General features: G+C 45.4%; 1 protein-coding gene across 1 annotated transcript in view; it reads right to left on the bottom strand.

Annotated features, from left to right (window-relative positions):
- The window catches only part of nfatc1 (nuclear factor of activated T cells 1), a 37,454-nt gene extending 15,550 nt beyond the window's left edge, over nt 1–21,904 (bottom strand). Inside the window, exons 1-7 of the mRNA XM_046417905.1 lie at nt 21,170–21,904; nt 18,702–19,749; nt 18,139–18,298; nt 12,635–12,837; nt 10,379–10,551; nt 8,468–8,608; nt 141–196 (exon numbers count right to left, since the gene is read on the bottom strand). Of these exons, the coding sequence (XP_046273861.1) occupies nt 141–196; nt 8,468–8,608; nt 10,379–10,551; nt 12,635–12,837; nt 18,139–18,298; nt 18,702–19,749; nt 21,170–21,188 (1,800 nt within the window). The 5' untranslated portion in view covers nt 21,189–21,904. The remainder of the gene's footprint in view (nt 1–140; nt 197–8,467; nt 8,609–10,378; nt 10,552–12,634; nt 12,838–18,138; nt 18,299–18,701; nt 19,750–21,169) is intronic.
- Nucleotides 21,905–26,025: the final 4,121 nt, after the last annotated feature.

Genomic DNA, 26,025 nt, shown 5'->3' with positions numbered 1-26,025 from the left:
CAAATCTACCTTTGCGACTCAGAAATCAGCAGGCCGAATCAGATTTGTCTGATTTGTAAACTTGTCGAACACGTTCGCCACTTGCTTAAATGACTGAGGACAGTTTAATCCTGAAATCAGACCCCACATGTGTCACTTACAGACTTCGAGGCGTCTCTGTCCACCTTGGCCTCAGTCTCCCAGAGGTGGTGACCGTCTGAAAGGAAAAGAGAAAATGAGTTTTAAAGGCAAATTGGTAGAAAAAGGAAAACCTACGAAGCGAATCCCAGCAGACGTGAAGTAAAATGGGATGTGTGTTGTTATTATCATCTGTGACATCAGTGATGCGTAAAACAGCTACGGAGAGCTGAGGGTATCACGCACGTCATACTGTCTGACCCGCCACTCATGAGCTCATGTCCTCAGTCTAACAAACCTGAGACGGAAAGGACAGAGAGAGAGAGAGACTCAGACGGAGAGAAATCTGATGCAATCCTTACAAAAAAAACCCCAAAAAACCCCGAGTCATACCAAAGGGATGAGCGACATCTTTGGTGGATGAGAGAAACCTTGACTTCATCGCTGTGTGGAATCCCAACATGCTCGAGCAGCTGGTCGGCTCGTTAATTCACGCCGACTGGAAACTGACAACTCGCCTCAGCTCTCAAACTTCTGATTTCTTGTGTTCTCATAGGAATCCTTCTGTTATCCCCATATAACGGCTGTTAAATGCCGTTGGTATTTGCTCCTTTTCTGGGAATGTGAGTTGTTTTTTTTGGGTTGTTTTTTTTTTTTCCCTCCTAAAGTGACCACAACAAAGAGGCTTTCCCATCAGGCAATAAAACGAGGCATCATATGAGCTGTCGGAAAACACAGCTGATATGTCATTTTGCCCAACGAGGTGTGAGTAAAACTATATTTTTACCAATTTATTAGACACTGAGGGAAACACTCACAATTTCTCTAGAACCCCTGACTCATTAACAAGGCCTTAAAAGGACATTAAATGACTGTGAAGGAGACTTTACTGGAAAACTGCAGTGTAAAATAATAATAATAATAGTAAATAAAAAAAAAAAAGGTCAGCTGTGGCAAATCACTGTAGAAGAAAATGAACCGAGATATGTGCCGTGCTGCTCAGCGGGTCGTTTTGGTTTGGTAAACGGAGCGTCTGAACCGAGCACACAACTCGGTGCAGATGGACGGGGTGGCGCTCGGAGGGGCGAGGTGGCAGAGATGGAGGAGGTGCGGCTTGGCACCGACAGCTTCCATTATGTCTGAGAAGACACTGGAAACCTGTTCACCTCGGCTCTGATCTCACCTTCTCTTTGTTGTAGCTGCTGCTCTTCGGCGAGGAGCAACAACAGGCGAAAGACCCCCCCGGAGACTAAACATCAGCCAGTTTTACAGGCAGATGTCTGCACAACGTGTGCGCAAGATTTGCAAATAAAATGAAAATAAAATAAGGCGAGGAACAATTAAGGAGTCGATGTTTTAAAAATGCATAAAGGCTTTTTGTTTATACTAAATCTGGTCAGTTCTCCAGTGCACCTGCTGGTGATTAGTTTGTGGAAGCATCTGAGCATCCTGATTGTTTCTGCAGAACTCTGTCTGGAGACCAAACCTGATATATCCCTACTGCCCAGTTATCATTCAAATACACTGAGAATATTCATACACAGGTTATATTCTCTATAATCCCTGTCCCATGTGTGAACCAGATTTCCTCTGCCGGTTGTGTCCAGTGTGCGCCCACGTTGTGTAATTATCTTGGAATTAGAAATGAGAAGATCTACGCACACACCATAGACATCACAGATACTGGGGCTGGTGCGAGGTGAAAACACACAGACAGATTCAGCAGCCCTAAAGCTCATAAAAATACTCAGAAAGACGGCTATTTTTTGTTTGAACAAATACAAAACCAGGTGAAACAAAACCGTGTTGCGAGGAAGCCTTTGTGCAAACAACAGGATTGAAAAGGAAGACAGTATGTCATGCAGGAAGTTGTGCAGGATCTCTGCTGGCACACAGTGTCCACTGATACTTTGGGTTCATGTTGTGAAGGTGTACTCTGTGTGGGCTGGCCAGAAAACCTGAAGACTTCAACCAAACCAACGAGATGAGTTCCTCCTCCTTGAGCGCATTTTTGTTTGTTTGACTAAAACTTCAATCTGCCAGTCTGTCTCTGTGTTTCCTCTCTTTCTCTCTGTCTTTCTCCTTCTCTGGCTCCGGCTGCCTCACTTCACTTTTTGGGATCCCCTCCAGAAGGGAAGCCGTCGCTGTTGATCCACAGGAGGTAAACATGTTTTTCAGATCTCCTTCTACGTCTCTCTCTCTCTCTCTGTGTGTCTCTGCCTGCTTTCCTCTGTCTGACTCACGCTCACATCATTTTTCACATCAATACAGAGATAAAGAAATTAAATTTAGCACTTTGGTTTCGGTGCAGCCAGCCACCTACTGCCAGGAAACTTCTCAACAGCTGAAAAAAAATAAATAAAATAAAATAAAAAATAAAAGCGCTCAGAAAAAGCTGAATGCGTGGGATGCCTTTGTTTGAAAAGAGCGTACTGGATAATTGATAACCACAGAATGTAATTGATAGCCACAGAATGTTCCAGAGTTATAAGGCAACATCTGCACAACGCCTGCGCTGATCCAATGAAAAACTTAAGCAGCAGCTACTCTCCAGCTCCCCTCCCACCAAACTTCAGCAAGCACAATATGGTTTCTAGCTCCCTGGCCCACTGTGCTGGATAATATCCAATATTATCTAAGTTAAACAACTCAGCCCCTCAAGCTCCCCCCTCCAGAAACCACCCTGACCATATAAACCCAGTACCCCTCTCCAGCTCCTCACAATGCCAAAGCACCGCTCCCCTTGGCTGCGTCCCAGCCTCGCAGAAGCTTTACAATTCACATTTCGTTAGCGATGGTCTATACAAATCATTAGTTTCTCAGGACAGACATAACACAGAGCAGTCAGTGGCACACAGGCGGTGCGCTGTACAGAGTCATGGCAGCCGAGAAGGATCAAACAATATACAGTACACTTATTTGTCATGTTGGGTATATAAAGGGAATCAAACAGCTCCTTGTGCTCCTTAATTGGAGCTGGGTGGAGTGAAATTCGGTGCCCAGAGTGAAACAGCGGGGTGGCGTGTGCCCAAACCCTCATAACGTACAGTAAATATAAACACATGCTCTACCCAGGCCCATGTGGCACGCTGAAAGAGTTCCCTTGTCCTCCGACTGACTGACTGAAACTTCTTCCTTCCTGCTGCCTTGAAAACACGTGGATTTTGGAAGCTGCACGCAGGTCGCTGCCGTGTGGTCACAGAGCTGAGAGATTGGCAGCTGGGGAGGAGGAGAAAGTTGAAATCCACTCTTGTTGAACAGCGCTGCTGTGGCGCCTGTCACTGTCAGCATCATCAGGACGCCGGGCAGCGCTTTCATCAAGAGACCAATCTCAAAATGGGCCTGCGATTTTTATGAATCGTGCCCTGTAATTTATGAAAACATAATCCCTGCTGTTTATGTGGCTGTAATTGATTTGTTTATGAACACAGCCATTGTTCTCAGAAGTGTCACAGGCAGCCAAACCACCAAACAGCTTCAAGTGGAAGTGATTGTTCTGTGAATGCAGTGAAACCGAAGCCTGTTGTCTACTCCTCCCTCAAAGCTCAGAGCTAGCAAAGCTAACTGAGCTACCACAGAGCTACATTACTGCCCTCTTGCCCACAGCTTTCACGGGCTTAAAGGAGGATGATTGACCGTAATTTTCTGCAGGTAACTCCAGACACCATCTGGCAGCCTTTTGCAGCATGATAATCCCCTCATGGTCCCGTTTTCGGGTCCTCTTACTTTGTGTGGCTGTTCGGGCCAAGAACAATTAGACATGTCAGGCGTGGAGAGCTCGCCCAGGTCTGTCCGAAGCCCCGAGTCATCGGCTCACGGAAGGTGACAGAGATGGTTCAACAAAAACATGGCTACTGCGAAGCCGAGGAGTTTGATGGATCGGAGGGGTGGGGGGAAAACGGTTATTTTGCGGTGATGCTGAGTGCAGCAGAGCAGGCGGTGGTCCAGCACAACAGGCCAGATGTGAAAGCACTCACTACAGGGCTTCTCCTCGGCAAGGATTTCCTTCAGGATCTCGCACTCAGATTCAGTTATTATCGATCACGCTGGGGAGACACTGAGCAGAAAACCACAGTTTACTAAAAAAACCTCTGAAAGGACGTAAAGAGGGAGCTAAATGAAAGAAACCACTAGTCACTTTCTCTATATGTGACAATAATACACTTTTTAGCACCAAGTATTTATTTATGCTCTGTGTTTTAACATCTGCCTGGCAACCAAGTAGAATCTAAATAATCATTATCAAATTCTGATCATGAGTCACCGTTTTAGGCGTGACAGAAGAAGAAGAAGAAGATATGGTCAAGTAGCTATGGCATAAGTGTCATCCACTCTGACATGAGCCAGAGTGAGTCAGACAAAGCAACACTCAGAGTAAAGACTGATGACTTTGTGTTTGACGGTGAGATGCAGCTGAGCAGCTTTAAGAATATTTTGTTTCACTTCAGCCTGCTTTTGTTTACTCTAAGATGTGTTTGTCTTGCTTTTGGTTTATTTACTTTTACTCAGTTAGGTGTAAAGCGAACACAATATCCTCTAGTGAGCCCACATGTATTTAACATATCATATGCTAACCTTAGAAACACACTCTGCAAAGTACAAAAGTCTGAGAAGTTTTTCTTAGCTGATGAAATGTTGACACACAGGGCAGTAATGACTACTACACAGTGACACCACAGCCCTCTTCATGTCGTGTCGGGTTTGATTTCTAGCTATTTCAAAGAGTCTGTCTTCAGTTTCCACCCTGAGATCAATCTTAGTGCTGCACTCTGTTTCTTATTTATATTTTTTTCATTTCAGTTTGGATTTTGGCACTTTTATTTCATTTACTAACATGCAATAAATTACATCTGAGACGTCCTCCAGCAGAAACCACAAAAAAAAAAAGAAAAAGAAATAGAGAAGAATTAAGAACAGTGGGGCCTAATTTCCCAAATGGAGTGACTGCGACTTATCAGAAACAGCATCTTCGGGGCAAGCCAGGGCAAATGAAAGCAAGGTGAGACGGAGTCGGCTTCAGATTACAGGCTGATGTCTGCAGCGCTGAGGCTGTACAGTAATCGGTTATGACTGATTGGCTGTAACCAGAGTGACAACTGAACTGATGCTATCTGTGTAACCTCTGCTGAGGCAGGATGGAGTTACTGTTTTCACATGTTGTGCTCCGACTGAGGAACAGGTGACGGAGTGCGTCTCTAAGGAGGAAACGAGGGATTTCCTTCTGTATGAATCACGGGTAGCAACAACAACATACTTGAAAACATGAGCATGAAAATGAAAAAAAAAACAAAAACATATGAGCCCTCACTGCCTCTTCCTCTGTTTCTTTCAAACACACACACACACACATATACAATGTGTTGTTTCCCCAGAATCGCATTTGTCAGCACAGTGGAAACATCATTTAGTCCACTGGACGCTAAAACAGAAACCAAAACAAAAGAAACTTTTTGTTTGTTGGCAGCCTCCTTGAGGAGGGTGTCCCGATCTGCCTGTAACGCCGTGGGGGGGGGGGGGACTCGTGCCTTGTAAGTCCAGGATGCATGCAGACACGCAATGTGTCAATGCCCACATGTTCTGTTACAGCAGCTCTGCGTATGGCATTTTGCGAGTGTGCTTTATTGGAAAATTTGCAGGAAAATCGTCCATCGGTAAAATTAAATGCTTAAGTTCTTTATGGCAACGAAATCCACCACTCTGGATTTATGAGTTTGATCGTTAAACGGTTTCTCAGAGCTCTGCTTTGGCATGAGTAAAATAACTATAAAACCATACTGAAATTTCCAGTTCAGTTGAGGATGTGAGAGCAGAGGGGAGCTCCATGTTTACTAAATATGCAAATTAGTTGTTGTGCACCTCTTGTCATAACTCTCAGCTTTACTACACTGTATCTTATTATACCAATGATGCCATTTCACCCCAGAGATTAATGATGCCTCTACTTGTCTGCCGCATCTATTTGTCTATCTATTTATAAAGAGGGCAGCTGTAAAGAAGACCCAGCATGATCCGTGGGGAGCTCACAGCTCGCAGGGTTAATGAACTGAGAGCTGGTGGCGCAGCGGCAGCTTGGATAGAGAGGTGGAAGGATGGAGGGAAGCAGAGGGAGGGCAGTGTTGTGGAAGCCTGGCTTAAGGGTGTTTCCATTGGTAGGATTGCCCAGGAATCTGGTGCTGGTGCCAGACGCGGGGAAACCCTCATCAAAAACAAGGGAGCACACCCATCAACACCAGTCCAGAGGCTGCACATGGCCCTAAAGACGGTCGGATTCAGAGCTCAGACAGAACCAGAGCAGCTACTCATTGGTTGGGTCAAGCAAGTGTGAAAGTTTATTCTTGGAAAAGGAAAAAGTCCGCTTTTGTAGGTTTTTCTGTAGCTTCCTCAGCAGATCGTCTACTATAAGATAGAAATTCTCATTACTGGATTCACTTTTCATAACTTTTACTTGAGGGCATGAAGAGGAACAAAGAGAGGAAAATGACTAATGGACGGATATTCAGTTCTGTATTTTGAAAATATCTTAATTCCTTTGTGCTGATTTGAGGAACTATTATACTTTACAAAAACATCTTTAGTCATGAATTTTGATGCTCAGTAAAGCTACCACGTGATAACCAGCTTTCAAGGTATTTAAAACCTTATGTGCTTAAGAAAATATTATCATTCCTTATTGTGTCAAGAAAGGCTAAAAATATTGCCACACTGTGTTGCATTTTACTGCTATAGATGTTTAAAGACAGAACATTTTGGTCGGTCAGGACTTTTTTGTGTGAATACAGATGAAGTTTTATCCTTTCCCTGTGTGCCTCAGCTCAGCCTGCTGTAACCAAACTGCATTATATACTTAACTACCTTATGCACTCTTGGAGAGTTTAGCCTACAGCAATGCATCATATTCTGTAAGATCAAAAACTAAGCAAAGCTAAGAAAAACAGCCCAGTTTTCACCTTTGTGACAGGGCATTTTTCACTTTATCACACATAAATTTCGGTAAATTTGGAACTATATGGTTTTCAATGAACAGGAAGGGAATGAAGAACTGCAATCTGAAAAGTAACTTAAGTTGTCAGACAAATGTAGTAGAGTAAAAACATTTTCTTCCGAGATGCATAAGTAGTATAAAATTCCATAATATACATAAAAGTACCAAGTCATATCAAGTTGACCTCAAAGTACAGCATTTGAGTAAATGTAAATGTAATTAGCTACACTGCATTATGGGAAGCTTATTATGAAAAATGAAAAAAAAAAATCTCAATTCCAAACATTAGTTAGCACAGGATTAACTTCTGTGATAAGCATAAGAACAGCTAGTTAATCACATAATTTATTTCCGTGCGGTAAATACGTTACATTCATTTGTGCTATGCCTGTTAGGGGGTCACACATTAGCGGGTCTCCATAGCAGCTCCGCCTTTGAGAAATGCTACACGAGTCCTCTCAGGAAGAGATCAGGGGCAATCAAAGAGGTCGGGAAGAGGAGAGCAAGGCCTGCACTCATTCAGTCACTTCTTGTTTTGATAAACAATCTCACTTGTCCATTGTACACGGCTTCAGAGGGTGAGAAAGGTGAGGATGGTGTGGGGGGGGGGGTGGAGTTGAGGGGGCGGTGGTGGGGTGTTGCAGGATGGGGGGGGTTTGAGGGGGGGTTGAGGGGGCGGAGGGGGGCTGCCTGTGCGCATCGGCGGCCTTGAATTCTTCCTTTCACAGGTGGAACAATGAAAAGGCTTCCCTCCTTTCTGAATGAGTCACAGGCTGATAGGATCGCACGTGTTTACATTGCTCAGCCTTGGCCCAAACCGAAGCTCACGTTGCTTTGCTGAAGCTAATCAAGGAAATTGCTGTTTGTAAACGACCTCGTATCAACATCTGGGAGCAGTCGCCTCTCCCTTCCAAACCAACACGGCTTTAAGTAAGAAAGAGGGAAACAAATACTGAGGCACGGCGCACACACCGAGTGCATGCATCCACATCACGTGCACAGCCACCCACCCACACACACACACACACACACACACACACACAGAGCACATGCTGCATTTGTGATCCATTCCTCTCCTGAACAGGCAATGGAAACTTCTGCAAATGTAAATCTGCTGGGTTAAAAATACAGCGCATTAATGTGCACCACATGTGGCACTCTGGCAGGATGGAGGATATTTTGACGGAGGGGGGAGAGAGGAGGGAAGGAGGGAAGGAGGGAAGGAGGGAGGAGGGCTGCAGTCCTGGGGTTTCTCCAGCAGCGGAGAGGGACACACACACACACAGACACACACACACACACACACACACACACACACAGCTGCACTGAGGCGACGCAGCACTAACTACAGAGCTCCTCCTCTTTTACCTTGAGCCTTTTCCACGAACACCACCTTGGAGTCGTGCTGGAAGTTGTGTCCGTCGAGGAGCATCCTCTCCCCCCCGGAGGCGGGACACGTCTCCAAGCTCTGCTTATCCACCAGTGGCAGCTCCTGGGCCGATCTCTGGGCTGTGGGAGGGAGGAGAGAAACCGAACCGTCCTCATCGTTTCAGCTAATACACACCCACTCCCCATGCAGACCTGAGCATCCAGACTGAGGCTGAATCACTACCTTAGACAGCTTGGACAGAGCTGTCGGTAAACGCTGGAAACCTCCTCGTCTTTATGTCAGAATTAAACTGCCTCTTTGCCGGTAAGCAGGGAGAGGCTCTGTGTTGTTTATTTGTGTTTTCTTCAAATTATGGTGGATGTTTCGTCTCAAATATTTGGTTTATCTTTCCTCTCTCCTGTCTTTTTTCACTCCTCTCTCTTACCTTTTGGCTTGGCGGCCCTCATTCCTCGTTTTCTCTCAGCTTTTCTGAAATGATACACTACTTTCCATGAAATATTTGCAAACCTTTGCTGTCTGAACGCGATGCTGATGTCTTGGCCAGGTCTCGCTCGTGAAAGATATCTGTAATTTCATTGTGACTGACTGGGATACATAAATAGTGGTTCAATAAAACTTGAATAGTTTTCTCATGTGCGGATCATCATCTTTTTGTAATTTGATGCTCCTGCTTTCTGATTCTGATAAAACTCTAATTCTCTGTCTTTGGAAATCATCAGTCTTTCCCACACTGTCGTTCTGCCTCACTCACACACAAAGTGAATTTTGGTCAAAAACAATTGCTCTGTGGCAGTCGTTCAGGAACTAACAATGGTCTATTTCAAGGGGCTGAGATCATGGTTTAACTACTGTCTTTCATTTATCTCATAAGACCTAATCTCTGTGGCAGCTCTCAGAGCCAGAACCACATAAGGAGGTTGATCTGCTTGACTTTAACCCAGTCCAGTGAAAGGTTAACTCCAGTGCAGCGACCAGACAGTCAATGGAGCTTATCGAGCAAGGCCTACACAGCCTTCACACAGACAGAAACATGTACCAGTTCTGCTTTGGCACTGGTCTGTTGACTGGGCTGTTATTGGTTAATCTGATGTTCATATTTTGTGCAAGCGATTAATCGTTCAGTCTGTTAACTTTTAGAAACTTGTGAAAATAGTTGCATTTGACGTCTTCAAAATTATGTGTTTAGTCCTAAAACCTAACGATATTTAATCTGCAATGAGAAAAAAAAGAAAAGAAGCAAATCCTCACATCTGAGAAGTCTTCACCAGCAACATTTTTTTTGATAAATGCCTTAAAAGATTAATCAATTATCAAAGTCCCTGCGTACTGACTAATTAATTCATCCTGTGGTTTCCAAACTTTTTTTGTCTTGTGATCCCCACCCTCAGTCACATGTGTCCTCTGCCTCTGGGTTATGAGTAGTTTGACAAAGAAAAAGCAATTCTTTCCCCAAAACCATTAGATGTTATGAAGTTATGAGTCCGTCGTCTTAGCTTAATGTTTTAGTGTACAGCTGAAGCTGATGGGAAGGCCATCAGTTTGGAGCCAAACTGTTGTGTAAAATTAAAATTTTGACCTGATGATGGCACTAAATCAAAGTCAAGAGATCATCAAACAGATTTCAATTCCTCCTGAGGGGAACGTGGTTGTATGTACAAACTTCATTGGAATATGAGGCTAATAGCATGGCTAATAAAGGTAAAGGTCAAAAGGAAAAAAAAATAACTGTGTCACACAACGTGGTTCTACATTTTTGCATCCCATTAATCGCTGGAGTTGGACTTCACCAATCTAACAATTTAAGCACTTTTTAGGAGGCATGGGGAGGACTGAGGAGTTCAGGACTCAGATGTTTTCAGAGAAAAACAAATCTGAGCTAATGTACTCACAACACTCAATGGGGTTGGATGCAGCCTGCAAGGACACCGTTCTCCCCGTGGCCTGGTTGATATGAACTCGGAAAACCATCCGCACACGTGTGTTCTTGCGTCCGATGTCGGTCTCCCCCTTCCTCAGCTCAATGTCTGAATTACGCAGCTTCAAGATCCCTGCGCAGTCGATCCTGCGTTTGTGGAGACACGACATGAAGAGTTTGAGTTGTGCCAAAGCCTGTCTGTCCTCAAGGCAAATCAACGTGTGCACTGATGACATATATACTCCCAAAGTTAATCAGGCTGTGATTTATTCAGCGCTGCAGCCAAATCAAATCTGATTTTCACTCTGGGCTCCATCAGCAGAGTCCTGAAGGAGGCTGCAGTCATGTCAACAGAAGATTAACACCACTACCCCGCAAATGGAGCCTTTACACCTCAGTGCACCCACTCTTGGGTGAAATTCAGGTTCAACAGACACAAATGGCTGGGAACGTTCACTACTTCTTTGCTATGAGAATTGGAGATTTTGTTTCCCCTTCCACAGATCTTACAACAAAGAATTGGCGGCAATGATTTCTTTTTACAGTGTCAAAACCTTCATCAGACACTTAATAAACCTCCTCCTCCTCCTCCTCCTCCCCTCTGCTCTCCATCTGCACTGCACTCATCTGACTTTTTCATACCTAAATACCTCGAGTCTCTCCAAAAGGTTTCTGGCATTTCCATCGCTGCGCTACTTGATGCCGCATTCCTCAAAGCCTAGTTAATGTCAACTTTTACACACATTTGAACACTCCCTAACATTCTTCTCGCCAGACACCAGGGTCTGCTTCGCTGGCGAAGTAATCAGGTGTCGATGCTAAGGACCCCGACTGCTCTGCTCTCCGCCTACGCTGACAAAGCTGAGTGCAAAACCACATATTGAGGTGGCCGTTCAGTGCCTGAGGAAAAAAAAAAGGTCTTCCCAGGAAGAGGGGCGGTAATTTCAACATTTATTTTATTAAGAGCCAACTGGAGTCATACCAAGTTGACCAACACCAGTTAGTGGCTTCATATCAGTTGAGAAAACAAAAATCTGAACTGATGTTGATTAATGTTTTAATTTAATACATGTCCCACTAAATCATCATGAATAATTATTTCAGAAATATAATGCCTGTATTCTATACTACATAATAAAACATCTACTGTGTACGTCACACTGGAGCACATGTCAACACGAATAAATCTCCCACAAATCCCTGGTCTACACACTGTAAGCACTCTGAGGCGTGTCCTCCAGGAGAAAAGAGAAACCATATCCCAAAGTTGTTGTATAAGGCCAGCTTATGTGTTACATCCATTAAAATGCAGCAAAAGTGCTGACGCCAGCAGGCCACTACTGCCTGCAGCTCAGACTGAAACCCCAGGTCCCTGTTAGCAGCCCAGAGCTTCCCCAGTAATCTGATCTCTGAGGCTTATAAAATGTGTTCAGAGGGCAACACACACACACACACACACACACACACACACACACACACACAGAACACCGGACACGAGGAACGATCTGCACGTCTCAAGATGGTTAGCTTTTTAAAAAAGCAACAAGTTTTGATGGGGGGATCATGAGACGACGACAACGGCGATGACCACACTGACGTGCCCCCCCACCCCCTGCAGAGGACTGGAAGGATGCCTCAACTGAAGTAAAAGCCTTAAAGTTGATTTTCATGTGACAACAGTGACACATACTGACAGATGCTGTGTTTATTTATGTTGAGACAAGCTAACCAAGTTATGACTCGAGGACTTGGTATGTAAAAAAATACAGCTTGTCAAGGGAGATGATAGGTCAGCATTCACACACGAAGAAGTGCATGTCGTGTATTCATGGACACTTTTGACTTCACGGGGACTTGTCAACTGACTCGAGACTTCACTCAGGTTTGAATAATTGCAGACTTCAGTTGGGCTTGACCTGAAAGACTGGGATGTAAGTGTAGATCTCTAAAACTAACAAAAAAATGCTTCACTTTCAAACTAGATTTAGTAACGTTTATCCTACACATCTTGAACTTCTGGGGCAAGTCCAGGCCTCGAATCATTTACGACAAGTCCTTGAGGACTCCTGAATGAAGATTTGATGTCCAAAAAAAGCCTTAAATTACTTGAAGCTTGACTTGGATTTGCCCCAGGTGATTTAAGAATAACTCTAGAAGCTCTAGTTTTAACCTACTGTTGACATTTACTTGTTTAAACCTACACATCATGGGTCCAGTCCATAATACTCACATGGCCCGCATGTTGTTCTCTGGCAGCAGTGGGATCTCCAGGACCTTGGTGTTGTTGTGCAGGGCCTCGTGGCTCGGGGTGGACACTGTCTTCCCAGTGATGCGGTGGACCTGGTAGAAGGCGTGAGGCCTCAGCAGCCTGTCGTCAGCTGTGCCAATGAACAGCTGCAGGGTCAGAGGTTCGCTCTCCATGTAGCCGTGGAGCTGAAATGGGACAAAGAAAGAAAAGACACAGTGGTGGTTAAGCCCTCAAGTGCTTTCCAAGAAAAAAAAAAAAAAAGCATCCACTTGCATGCTGTTCAAAATAATGGAGGTATTTCAGAGGTCAGGCTCTCAGCGTGATCGTTTTCGAACAATATACCCATTTAGGATCTTGTAATCACCCTTTTCATCTTTTTTAATTTACTACCAATGGCCTGTGTACACTTCCTCCATCACTTCATGTCAAGCCTGCCAAGATGTTGATCCCACAGTAGCTGAATCTCGGGGGCAGCCGCTGCCAGAGAGCCGTAAAACCACCTACAGCGAGCAGAGTTGTGATTTGTGAGCGCTGCATTTGCCTTGTGACAAGACTAAGCTAGTGTTTCAGAAAAGTCAAGGTCATGTCAACCCCCCGAGCCCCAGCCATTCACAGTCAAAAAAAAAAACCTCTCAGTAGTGACCCTGCTCTCTGATTTTTATCAGTAAAACGATCCTGGCACAGCGGAGCTGGAGACAGCACAGTAGTGCTTCTCGCTGTAGCTGGTTGGACTCGATGCAGAACTTCTGAAGTCCTCCCAGACCTCCATAGGTGTTGCCTGACAGGAGGCCTCCTGCCAGGATGACCTCAACCACCCAAACTGCAGGCACGAAGCCCAAACCCGCAAGGAGGGAGGGAACAGGAGCTACTACTGACACACTGTCTGAGGGTTATGTATGTTATCCATACTGTATGACAAGGGGTTTTTTTTAACGTCGAAACAACTGAAAAAACACAATGTGTCACAAGCGTTATTATATAAAAGTGTACTAAACAATATCCTGCATTACACCTATAGATCATATGGACAACTTGTTCATATTTTAATGTTGTTTGAGAGCTGCAATTCACAGCTTTCTTAATCTGCAAACTGCAGCAAAGATTGTGAAGCATATCGTGTTGAAACAGTCTCATTCAACATTCCTGGGAAAGTCCTATAAATCGTTCAGGTATGTGAACAGAAATATGTTTTTAACTGAATACAGAAAATGTGACGACACTCGCAGGCTAGACAGCAGGTACGACCCCACTAACTGATCAATATTTTCGTCTTCCAACACGACAAATGAGTTGTATTTTTCTAGCATTTCAGTACAATCCACCATTAAAAATATAACGTACTCCAGCTTTAAATTTCACATTATTGCATTTTCCCTAATCCCTTCATTTTTCAGCCAAAGCATCACAACTGGACGTGTTTGGCAAAACAGGCTAAAATCTTTCCATACTTTTCGTTAAAATCGTGCAGTTGTGCTTTACTTGACATGCGGCCAATTATCAAGTCTGATTTAAAGGAACTGCTATTGTTCAGGGTAAGTCAGGGTAAAGGAATTTCCCTGCTCGGTCTATGAGACCACCTTAAATTCATGCAGCAAACCTTTTAGATAAACTACACTTAACTGCAAAACTGAAGGAGTGAATAACGGGACGTTATGAGTAAAAACTGGTGTGAGTCAGTGAGAGGGAAAACAGTCAACGTGTGCACATCACCATCCACGGACTCTGACACACTGTAGGCCTAATAGAAGCAGACACTGAACTCAGCCTAATTATACGCCGCAGCGGATAAGATTATCATCTGCAACGACCAGCGGGGAAATGTTGACATGAAGACCACAGTTCTCACTTACATATGAAGAGCGCTTGAGGCGAGCAGCGCCCACAACGAGAGTGAAAGGCTCAGACCAGCAGGGAGGCACAACATGTGATTTGGAGGAGGATCCCTGTCAGGGTTAAGAGCCTGCAAAAGCCCTGTATATTTGTGTAAGGAAATGGGTTGCTGCCTAGCAATGCTGTTTATTTAGGCAGCAGGAAGGAGTGTGATGAAGTGAGGTAGCCTGCTCGCGAGGTTACTTTCAAACTGTAATTACTAACAGGTTACTGATTATCTGCTTATTGAATTATTATATCTGCATCAGATCTTGGCAAACAGACATAATCAAACCTGATAATGTCAGCCGAGCAATTTCATCTGTTTCTGATTGTTTCCTAAACTTCAAAACGTATTCCCTTGTAGAGACATTTGTATTCATGTCAAGCGGCATTCCCGAAATGAAGAAATCTTTCCTTATTGGTTTTTGTTTTCTGCTCTGTGATCTGAATCATCTGTTTTATAGAGCAGCTTCGGCAGACAGCAGTTATGATTTGTTGATGCAATCAAATCACTGTGATACCACTTCATGTAAACGCTGCGCTCCTCCACCCTGGCAGTTTGACATCGGCAACGCAACCACCCCTCCCTGGTTCATATTATCACCCACCAGAGGAATGCAGAGACTCCGGCTGCTCAAGGCACCAACGAGGAGGAGAAAAGGGGTGAGGGCGACTGGGGGCTCCCTCTACCATTCCTATCAGAGACCCTCCCAGCTGGTAAATGATGATCACACACACACAAACACACACTTATGGATTGTCAAGGGGAAGAGTGTGACTGGCAAGTCATCCTGTCACGCTTTCGGCTTCACATGATATTTGTTAGAAATCTTAATTCAGTCACAAGGATCAAAGCCAAGAAAAGGCTCGTGACTCCCAAATAAGAATAATAAAAAACACACTTCATAGCAGTTCTTTGGATGTGTTTTTTTAAGCAACAGGCAGATCATGAAAGCTGACTTCAGCCAGGGGGAAAAAAAGAAGACCTCACAGTCTTGAATAAGGGGTATTTCCTCTCCACCAAAGTGCAGCATGCAACCCTGAGCATTAACTGCGGTGAGGACTGCACACAGCACTTCAGAGGGGCATACTTCAGTCTGCTGCTGCTGCTGCTGCTGCTGTAAGGGCGGGTGTGGTTGAGGCAGGCAGCAGTGATGGCATTGAAAAAGAACAGAAAATAGCTGGCTTAGCTTTGCTGGATGCTGGACGTGGAGAAAAAGAGCACCGCACAGAACAGGACCGTCCAGAATAAACTCAGTAAAGTCTGGGCAGGGTTTGAGGCAGAGGAGTGACGGGATCGAGCCGCAGAGGCTTCGTCAGCCAGCGTCCGCAGCAGAGGCCGCGGCGCTGTGTGTAACATGTAATCAGGAAGTCAAAGAGATGGGGCTGCCTTTTTCTGAGACTCCCTCCAACATCTCCATCAGAGACTGCCAGAAACGTGTGTGGTTTAGCCGCTGCCGCCTCTGCGGGACGCAGCGCGCGATGATGTCAGCCGTACACACGGGAACTTTCCTAAACAAAGGGAAGTCTGTGTGGTTGGGGTGGTAGCTGGCGGAAAAGTAAGAGGGGGAGGTTTGGGTTTGGGTTTAAAGAGAACACACACTCTCTTTTTCAGCCGGGGTGAACCCAGACCCCTGTCATTAAATCATTAGCACCTTCTCATGAACAAATACGCGCGTCTTGCAACTGAAGCTGCGACTCGTTGGATGGTACAACATGTTTTAGTTTCCAAATATCTTATTCCACTGCTTCATTCAAATAAAATATTTCTGTTTCCTTATTCCACACTGTAAAATTTAGCCTGAAAGCATTTTGAATAATGGATTTTTGGAGACACATTGATAACTCTGTGGTTCAAAAGACTCGCAATATCCCAATTCCATTACTAATGATACACATTCTCTACTATATACTTACTGTGACAGTACACTGTTTGTGTACTCATCAATGAAATTAAGCATTTCGTTAAATAGGAAATTATTAATACATTTTCTCCTGGCTGGACCAAAATGATCAGACAGCCATTTTTATTTTTCGGCTGTAAAATATCCTGTACATTATGTTTCTTGGTCACAAGTGTGTAATGGGCAATTTAAGAGATCCTTTTCCTTCCTTCAAAAAAGTATGAATGAGCCATTTACTCAGAAATATAGTTCTATGAATGAATATTTTTATACAAATATCAATATCAGTATGAGCCTCAAAAATCCATCATTGCTCAGACATTAAGCCTGCATTAACAACTGTTTTGGCCACTTTGGAGGAAGCACAACAAGCTAAACTCACATATAACATAATGTACATGTAGTAAGCACTGACTTATTTAGACAGCAGAACATAAAGGCCAACATTAGCATAATGTGGTGATGTGTTTTAGTCCAGTATGTACACTCTTTTAGCTCTGTTTTTGGTCTCTACCAACTCCAGAGGGAAATATGTGGCTCTTAAGCTGCTAAATGCTTCAATATGTTCACCAGCTAATCGCTAACTTTGTCAGTCCAGCATAGGACAGAAGTAGCACTGGTATTCTCAAGTATAGTCTACTTCATTTAGTCACTTTTTTGGTGGGAACACACTACCTAACCGAAATATGTGTTGATAATTATGTAGTATGCAACTGGGACTCATTCTGTGTCCTTAAAAAAGCTGCTTACCAATGTTAGCATTACCCTTTCAAACTAAAGGGCAGCTAACCGCTCCTCTGTGGCAGTGAGGAAAACTACTCATGCAAAAAGACTTTTTATCAAAACTGAAGGGCAAACACAAAAAAACCTCTGCCCTTGTGTGACGAATGTCTGGTAAACCTGAATACTTATTGTAACACATTAATAAAATGTCAAAAGGTATTAATTAAAGTGACAGCCCGGCTCACCACTCTCTTTGCCCGACTCCTTGCTGCAGACCCTTTATTTATTCAGAGACTGAGGTCAGCGGTGTGGAGTAACGGTTGGGGGACCAGATGGGTTTATAACCAAAACATATCTGCAGTTGTCTACATTTTTTTCTTCAGACTCGACCACCAGAGCTACTGTGGTTAAAGCTCATGACTAAGCTCTTACTGGCCGTGCTACATCACTTTGTAACTGTCTATGCTGCTCTCGAGAACGCAATGGAAAAGTCTGACTCACCCTTGTCTGGACAGGAACTGACTGAGTGGACCGGTCTGTCTAATAGCACACCTATGGTATTCCATTCAGAAATGTGACATCTTTGAATAACATAACAGCCGGACCACGAAACACATGTCGCCCCAATCTATTTTAACACATGAGGTAGAAAACAGGGAGGGAAAGTGTGATGTGACGAGGTAAGGAGCAGGACTGAGAACCAGTCTAATGGCTGTACCATGTGTTGGTCTAATCATCACAGGAAACCAAACAGTCTAGCTCAGTGGTTCTCAACATATGGTTTGGGCTTCTGACAGGGGTCGTAAGGTAAATCTGAGTGTTTGAAGGATGATGAATGTGAAAATTATGCTTTTTTTTTTAAACTTTTGTCCTCTGTGGCACAGTCTAAATAACAGAAAATCATTCTGTGGTTTAAATGCTCACAGCTCTCTGATCAGGCATGACAAGACAACAAAAAAAAGGTTAGGAAGCGCTGGTTTAGCAGACCTGAACGACTGGGTGTCCTCCTGCCAGGGCCTTTACCGCCCCCCTGCTGCCCTCCGTCTCATAGTGGGCTCGGTGGTGGGACTTGGGCTGCACTTCTATCTGCAGGCTGTACGGCCCAGAGCTGGACGGCAGCTGCCAGTCGAGAGCTGGCAGGGATGGGCTGTCGGTGCGAGAACACATCCAACGTGTCAACTCAACAAGGAGGGAGGAGGGCTTATTTTAGATGCACTTATCAAGGTAGAATGTGCAGAATGTGAACATGGTGATATGCCAGACCTTGTGATAAACCTATTAAGAAATTTCAAATATGTTTAAACTAACTTCTCATCAAGAAATATTCACAGCAAGTACATGCAGCTTCATCGCATGTGTGGACAGCTTTTCACACAATTACTCAGTTGCCAAAAATACTGAAACAATTCTAAATTTATTTGTGCTTTTATGCTTTAATAAATCTTGAGCAGACAAAAAGCTATTCCCCTCAAGCCTTTTTTCAGGTCTGAACATATATATTTTAGAAGTCAACTCCTCAACTGTCACTCAGACAGTCACGCCTTGCTTACCTGACATATTGCTTTGGCTTGGACCAGGAGTACGGGTGTTGTGGCACATCCAGAAACCCACCACAGTAGCCCTCTTTCTTCAGCGGCAGGCGGTTTGAGGGGAGCTCGTCCAGGCAGAGCTCCCCCGGGCTCAGCTCTTCACCTCCAGGCTCCACCTTCAGGCTGACTGTGGGACTGTGCTCCTGGCTGGTTTTTCGGGCCTTCATGGGGATTCCCTCCCCGAGGTCTGCCACTCCATCTGTGGTCAAGGCATTGATGGCTGCCAGGATGGCTGAGTTGGTGTACTGGTTGGTGTTTGGCAGCCAAGTCTCCTCAGTGACGCTAAGGCGAGGGGACGTCTGTGGGGACGGTCCAGGGGAGTGGTTGGGCGAGTACTGGAAGTGCTTATGCGATACCCCACTGCCGTTGAAGCTGTACTTCCTCTTCGCACCACAAGGGGAGTTGGGCCTGGAGCCGCGCTGGCCAATCCAGTTGTCATCTGTCACGCTCGTGCGAGGGGAGGTGGAGGGCGAGTGACGAGGAGAGCCACCGGAGGTGCAGCCATCACCTGGCAGGGCGAGGGTGGAGCCTTTGGGGGACACAGAGGGAGACTGCCAGGGGGAATTCTGGGGAGAGTTGTCATAGTTGTAGGAGAAGCCTGATTCGTAGGAGGAGGCGTCAGAATGGCAACTGCGAGATGAGATGCTGCTGGCTGGACTCAGGCAGCTGGGGTCACGGTAACCATCTGCACTGGGGAGGGTCAGCGTCACGATGGAGTTGACTCGCTTGGCTACAGGAAGGTTGCTCTCCTCCACCTCATCCTCAGGAAACTGACCGTAGGCTGTGATCTCGATACGAGGGCTCTCCAGGGTCGGGGCCCCGTTTGGCCGAGCGCTTGAAGACGAATAGTAGCCGGCCACTCTCATGTCATCCTGGTTGTCATAACTGTGAGGCTCGGAGACAGAGACGGATATAGTGGGGCTGGACTGGAGGCTGTGGTACTGGGAGGGAAGACAAGGGTTGCCCAGTGGGAGGGAGAGACTGACATTTGGCGTGTAGCCATATGCATCTGGAAAGCAAACAGATTGTGTTTGTTACCATGATAATCAAACACACATTCACTGGCTCCCTTACCGAGAGGGAGACACTTGCCAAGTCGAGTCCTATGAGAGCTGTTGCCTATAATGGCAAAAGAACAGCTTGCCTACCAGATTTGGCCCTGGATATTTCCTAACGCAGACTGTATACAAGTTAAAACCTTAGTGCCCTATTTGATGGGGATCCCCAAACACACTGAGGCCAGTGACACAAAACATCTCTGAAAGGCTCAGTTTATACAAAGCAAAGGTGAGAAACCCAAATAAAGGAGCCGAAAAAAAAAAAAAAAAAAACCTCAAGTCTAAAAATAACCAAAGGCAAGACCAGGTGGGTTTTTTCCACTCCACTTTGCCAGATTCATGCCACTTAATGCATATGCCCCAGCCCATAAACTGTAACACTATGAAAACGCACACTGCTGCTTTTGTTGGCCAGTTTCATGTTCCAGCAGCCATCGAAAATAAACACAGGAGGGACACGATTCGTTTATTTGCATGCTGTAAAGGTGCACGCTGTACCCAGGGCTGAGGAAGCTCGTGCTCCAGTGCCAACACTCCCGCTGGGTCGTATGAAACTCTGCCTGTCTGTGGCGAAGGCTCAGGTCACAACCAGGGCCAGAGGAGAGGGAACGTGGGAACAGGAGTTGTGGTTTATATGGTGCATGAGGCTGGCTGAATGCAACCACAGTGGAGCGCATTGATTCGGATGGAGGCGGCTGCTGCAGACAGAAAGATGCAGTCAGACAGCCTGCAGTCACCACAGCTCCTGTCTGCTGTAAATTAAGAGAATTAGGGGCCCCACCATAAAGACTATGACATCAGTGCAGCACCATATGACTCCTTGTAATAAAAGAAAACAATGCTTGCATTTAATGCTGCTGGTGTGTGACACAGTAGCACTAAAACGTTTTTTTTTTCTATAATTAAACGGTGGAGAACATCCTAAAAGGTATCCTGAGGGAAATGACTCTGCTGAAAACTGGCATCTGAATGAATATTACCCACAATGCCGTGCCAGTCGTCAGCACAAGTTCAATTCTGACTACTTTGGAAGCACTTTTTTTTTCAGTCATGAAAGGCTCACAGGAGCAGAACCACGCCCACCTTGACCAAAACCAGCAGGGAGGGGCTCACATTGGATGTCTACACCACTGCTTTTAATACTGTGACTGAGTGCAGCACACTAAGGCTGAATAAACACATTCAGCTGGGAGGAAAAGTGCAGCCAAAACACCAAGTCAGTACAACATCACAGTTTAAAGCATCGGGTTCATCCGGGTTCTGAAGTGCCGAACAGTGATGAAAAGTTGAATAAAGGCCACGTGAGAAGCTTTAATGCAGCGTGATAAATAAGAGGGAAACCCTAATGTGATAAATAAAAGTCAAACTTACCCTCTTCGGCAGATTTCATTGTCGTATTTGCGCAGGGAGCAACGTCTGAGATCAAACTCTGAGTACAGCAGCAGATGGGGGCAATTCCGTATCCATATAGCGGAGTTTATATAGTCCCCTGCTTGTGCTCGCGGTCCTCTGTCGCTGTGTGGCCGCAAACAAACAACGAGACTGAGAAACGACAAAACTAGAAATAAAAATTCAAATAAAGGAAAAAGCTGTTATCTCTTCAGAAAAGGGGAAAAGTCGCATCCGAAATAGAAAAATCTGAGGGAGAAATATTAAAACACGTGGAATAAAATCATGTGTTCTCTCTGAAAAGCTGTTTTCGTCGCTGTGCCGAGAAGTCGGACTGTGCGCCGGGGGATCCTGGCTCTGCTGGGTCGCTGTGACGCACTGCTCCGGCGCTCGGAGGACTTCTGCGCTTTTAAACTGGGGGATCACCTCGGCGGCGACGCACCGCCCCTCCACACTCTGACGCATCCACGGCCGACCACCATATGGGTTCAATGGAGATCCTCTCTGGGGTTTCCAGAGGCATCGGAGGCCAATTAGCGCAGCTGGCAACGAACCGTGAAGGCTCGAAGATGAATAAAATAAGCTCCGCAGCTCCGCCGTGGGAGAGCCAAATGCAAACCTCCAGTGACTGAGGAACAAATGTCGTCCACAGCGCCTGCTAGAGCTAATCCAGCACAGCGTGAGCCAAGGTGAACGTCCCTCTGAACGCAACCAGCCAAATAACTGAGTTAAAATGACGCAGCATTGAACGATTTGTGGGGGCTGACAGATGTTCAGTGAAAACCTGTAACTGTAACCTGTAACCTCCCGTTGGACCAACAGGGACTTTAATGACGTCTCATTCTAAACACACAAACAGCTTTGCAGCTCTAACAGCTTCCACTCTTCTGTGAAGGCTTTCCACAACATGTTGGAGTGTTTCTGTGGGAATTTGTGCCCATTCATGCAGCAGAGCATTTGTGAGGTCACACACTGATGTTGGACCAAAAGGCCTGGCTCACAATCTCCATTCCAGTTCATCCCAAAGGTGTTGGATGGGGTTGAGGTCAGGACTCTGTGTGGGCCAGTCAAGTTCTTCCACACCAAACTCATCCAACCATGTCTTTATGGAGCTTTGCTTTGTGCACTGGGGCACAGTCATGCTGGAATAGAAAAGGGCCTTCAACAAACTGTTGCCACAAAGTTGGAAGCATAGCATTGTCCAAAATGTCTTGGTATGCTGAAGCATCAAGATTTCCCTTCACTGGAAGTCAGGGGCCGAGCCCAAACCTTGAAGAACAGCAGCATACCACACCTGACTTCAATAATAAAGAGATGTGTCTGGATACTTTTGTCCATGTAGTGTATCTCCCCCTGATTCATGACTGACTGTATGAACATGAACAGCATTAATGTCAAGTTTCCACCCATTTTATCTACACAAGCGCCCCCCCCCCCCCTTGGCATCATTCTATAAGGGGTCCTCAAAGACACATGGACGCTCCCAAAGCAAAATTTATGTGGAGATGAATTCTCATGAGCACTTTACATTAAACTGCTGCCAGCTTCACCCCCGGAGGAGCCGTTCATCAACTGGTCACAGCAGATGGATGTTTGGTTGAAGACAGCTGGGTTTTCAGCTTGCAGCAGACCTGAGGACAGGTGAGCAGGGGCAAACATGCCAGAACATAATACAGCTCAAGTGCTGCTTCATGAGACACATTTAAAACATGAAATTCCCCTCAGATGTTGCATCGGGCTCCTCACAGGGGCTTTGAAGCTGTATTGCAAGGCGAATAATTGCTTTTCCTCTTCCTCCTGACAGACTGCACACGTGTCTGCGGGGCTCAAAACACATAATCATCCATACTTCCACAGAAGTACTATATAAAAATCAAGTCTCATACCCGGTCATTTGACACGCTGAACTGAGAGTCTTCACAGAGTTTTTGGTAGGCCGCCCTCTGCGGTCGCTGTACTCGGCTTCTCTCTCCTCAGTGCATCCAGTCCCTGCAGGCAGGGTTGTTGCTATCTTTGGCAGGTCTGGACCTCTCAGCAGCTGGCAGCGGATCCAGGGTTTCTGTGATGACAACAGTCACATGGTGGCTCTCTAAGAGTCTGTCCATCCCTGGAGGTGGAAAGCTACATTACAGCACTACAGCATCTTATCAGCTGGCCCTGTGATCCTCGGTGGCGGCGGAGCGTCACGCCACGCCACCGCCACTCTCAGCCAGAGACAGTCAAGATGTCTTCATTTAAAGGTTATAACTCCTTGTTGTCTTGCAAGCAAAGTATTTTCCCCTTCCTTTGAGGTACCTTTGTGGTGTGATTTGTCAAAACTGATTTGGAGATTCTCTTCTGTGTAATTTCCAAGACTCGGTGAACTGGGAAAATACACAAGGAGATTCCTGCAGACTGAAATATGCAAGAGGAAAAGCAACAGGTCACAACAATGCGTCCTTCGGGCGACAGAAGAAAGAAAGAGAAGTCACAGGGTCATTAACGTCAGTAGGATTTATCCTCTGGGCACCATTTATAGCCGTACAAAATAACCCGTCCATAAGTTGCTGACATGTTTCAGTCTGGACCAAAGTGGTGAACCGACAAGCCAGCAGACTTTCCCAGAGTCTTGTGAAATATTCTGCATGTACTGCGTTACCCACTATATTTGATCAAAGTTACTGTCTGGGCTTTTTTTTTTTTTAATTGTTTTAAGTGTCTAAACCAAAGGAAACTTTCAAGGTCTCTGGATTGGAGAAAAGAGAAAACCAGCAAAAGAGCAACAAACATAAGAGCAAGTAATGCGAGATGTGGATACTTTCTTCTTCTTTTTTCTTGTGTCTGGACCACTTCCTATATAAGCATAAAGTGTAACTCTTTCCCTTCTTTTTTGACTGCATCAGAAAGCAGCTCTTAGTCCACATTCGTCTCCGTTGAGCAACAACGGGGCACGCATGCCCCACATCCAGAGCAAAATTCCCTCCTCACCCAATGGGATCTCATTCTGGCAGAGCTTCCTCTCCGGCAGAGTATCCGAGGGAGTGACGGCACTTGTGAAATCCAAGCTCTCTGTTTCATCATGGGGACGTGGCTCCGTGGCTCTCCGGTCATTTGAAGAACCCCACTCGTTTCTTTGACCTCATGGAAAAGTCTCATGGGACTGGGGTGGGGGCGGGGGGATCTAATTGGAGCAGGGGGGGCTGCCACTCCGCAGCTATGTGTAACTGAAACATGTGCTGCTGTAAACACTTCCACCCCGTCTGCAGTTAATAAATAGCTCTGCTGCTGATTGACTCGTGGATCCTTCTACGTCAGGGCGGTGCTGGGGCTCGTAGTTTTTCCAGCCAGGCCTGCTGCTGGTTAGTGGACACCTTGGTAACAGGCCGCTACAGACCGGATGGATCCAGAGCCACAACTTGAAAGGAGAGAACATTAGATAATTAGAAACATCATCAGCGTAAAGTAGAAAACGGCAGAGCAAACAGAAAACTCACCTCGGCACGCTGCTCTTCACCAGCAACAGCGGCGACACAAGAGACGCCGAATTCATTTAACACTGCAGCTGTTTTTAAGGCTCACGGGACGAGTCCAAATCAAGTCCCAAGACTTGTGAAAACAAGTCTCAGCTGCTTAAGTCCAAGTCATGACTTACAAACTGCGAGCCGGTGAAGTGCTTGTTGTCGCACTCAAAGCTGGAGGCTTTGATTTGCTTTCAAGTCTCACAGCAGTTCAGCAATCATGAAGTCTCAATCAAGTTCTTCATTTTTTGTGTTAAAGCTGCACTAATCAATAATGATATATTAACAAGGCATCTGCTGACTGTGTGCTGCGTTAAAGGTTCACTTGGAGCCATGAGAGAACATTACCAGCAAAGCTTCATGGTGTTGGTTCAGTTTAAGTGGTGGGGAAAAAAAACGGGTCTGAGAAACCCAACCTGCTCAGCACCAAATGTCAGTCAAAGCTGCAGAGTATTGAATATTACAAATGAATGAAAAAAGTCAGACAGAAATGCATTACTTCTGCATGTAATACTTAAAAAAATAAATATAATAAAAATAATCAGCAGGGTTTATACAGAAGTTCCTCTTACCATCATTTGTAACAACTGAATACATTTCATGTTAAGTTCACAGTAATTTTGATTCAGTCTGACAAAGTTGTTTAGTTTAGGTGTGATTATTTTGGCTGAAAGGCAGTTGTAATTAGTGTGCTCTGTTCAACCTGTAACCTCAGTTCATTTCTGTTAAGACCGGCTTTCACATGCAGCATTGAGGCTTTAAGGCAGTGATACACAGGGCAACTGTTGGGCAACTCGGATGGCAACAGCCGCGAATTGGCTCCGAGTCGTCACCGTCATCCCACGGGAACATCTTGTTACCAGGAAACAAGCGAACAGACACTGTGGCACACTTTGCGGCTTGTCATTATTGCCCAAGTGCTTTTATTTAACTAAAAGTTTTTAGATGGCTGTCGCATAACTGCAGCAGGATTCAGCCCCTAAATTCAGTGAGACCTTCACGCCGTGCCAGCGCAGCTTAGTGAGGAACACAAACACAAGACAACATGCCCTACAGAGCGTCCTTTATGTCCAGCGGCTCCTCTTGTGGCTCTCCACTGACTGAATCGCGTTGCTAATTTAATCAGATCACGCAGATCATCTGGTGTGCGGGAAACGCTTAAGTACATTTTTGACCTCACGTCTCGGCGTGATCCCCAACCCGCCAGGAACGTTGAACAACTCGTTTCCCAAAGTTCTGCCCTGGTGTATCATCATTTAAAGAGGGGTGAAGTATGGGGGAGGTTAGGGGGAGTTTCGGGGGGGTCTCACTATCACAAGGCTGCACATTTTTATCATCTGC

The sequence above is a fragment of the Scatophagus argus genome, chromosome 17 (assembly GCF_020382885.2).
Source record: "Scatophagus argus isolate fScaArg1 chromosome 17, fScaArg1.pri, whole genome shotgun sequence".
Classification (NCBI taxonomy): domain Eukaryota; kingdom Metazoa; phylum Chordata; class Actinopteri; family Scatophagidae; genus Scatophagus; species Scatophagus argus.
This window is presented reverse-complemented; position numbering and strand designations above follow the sequence as displayed.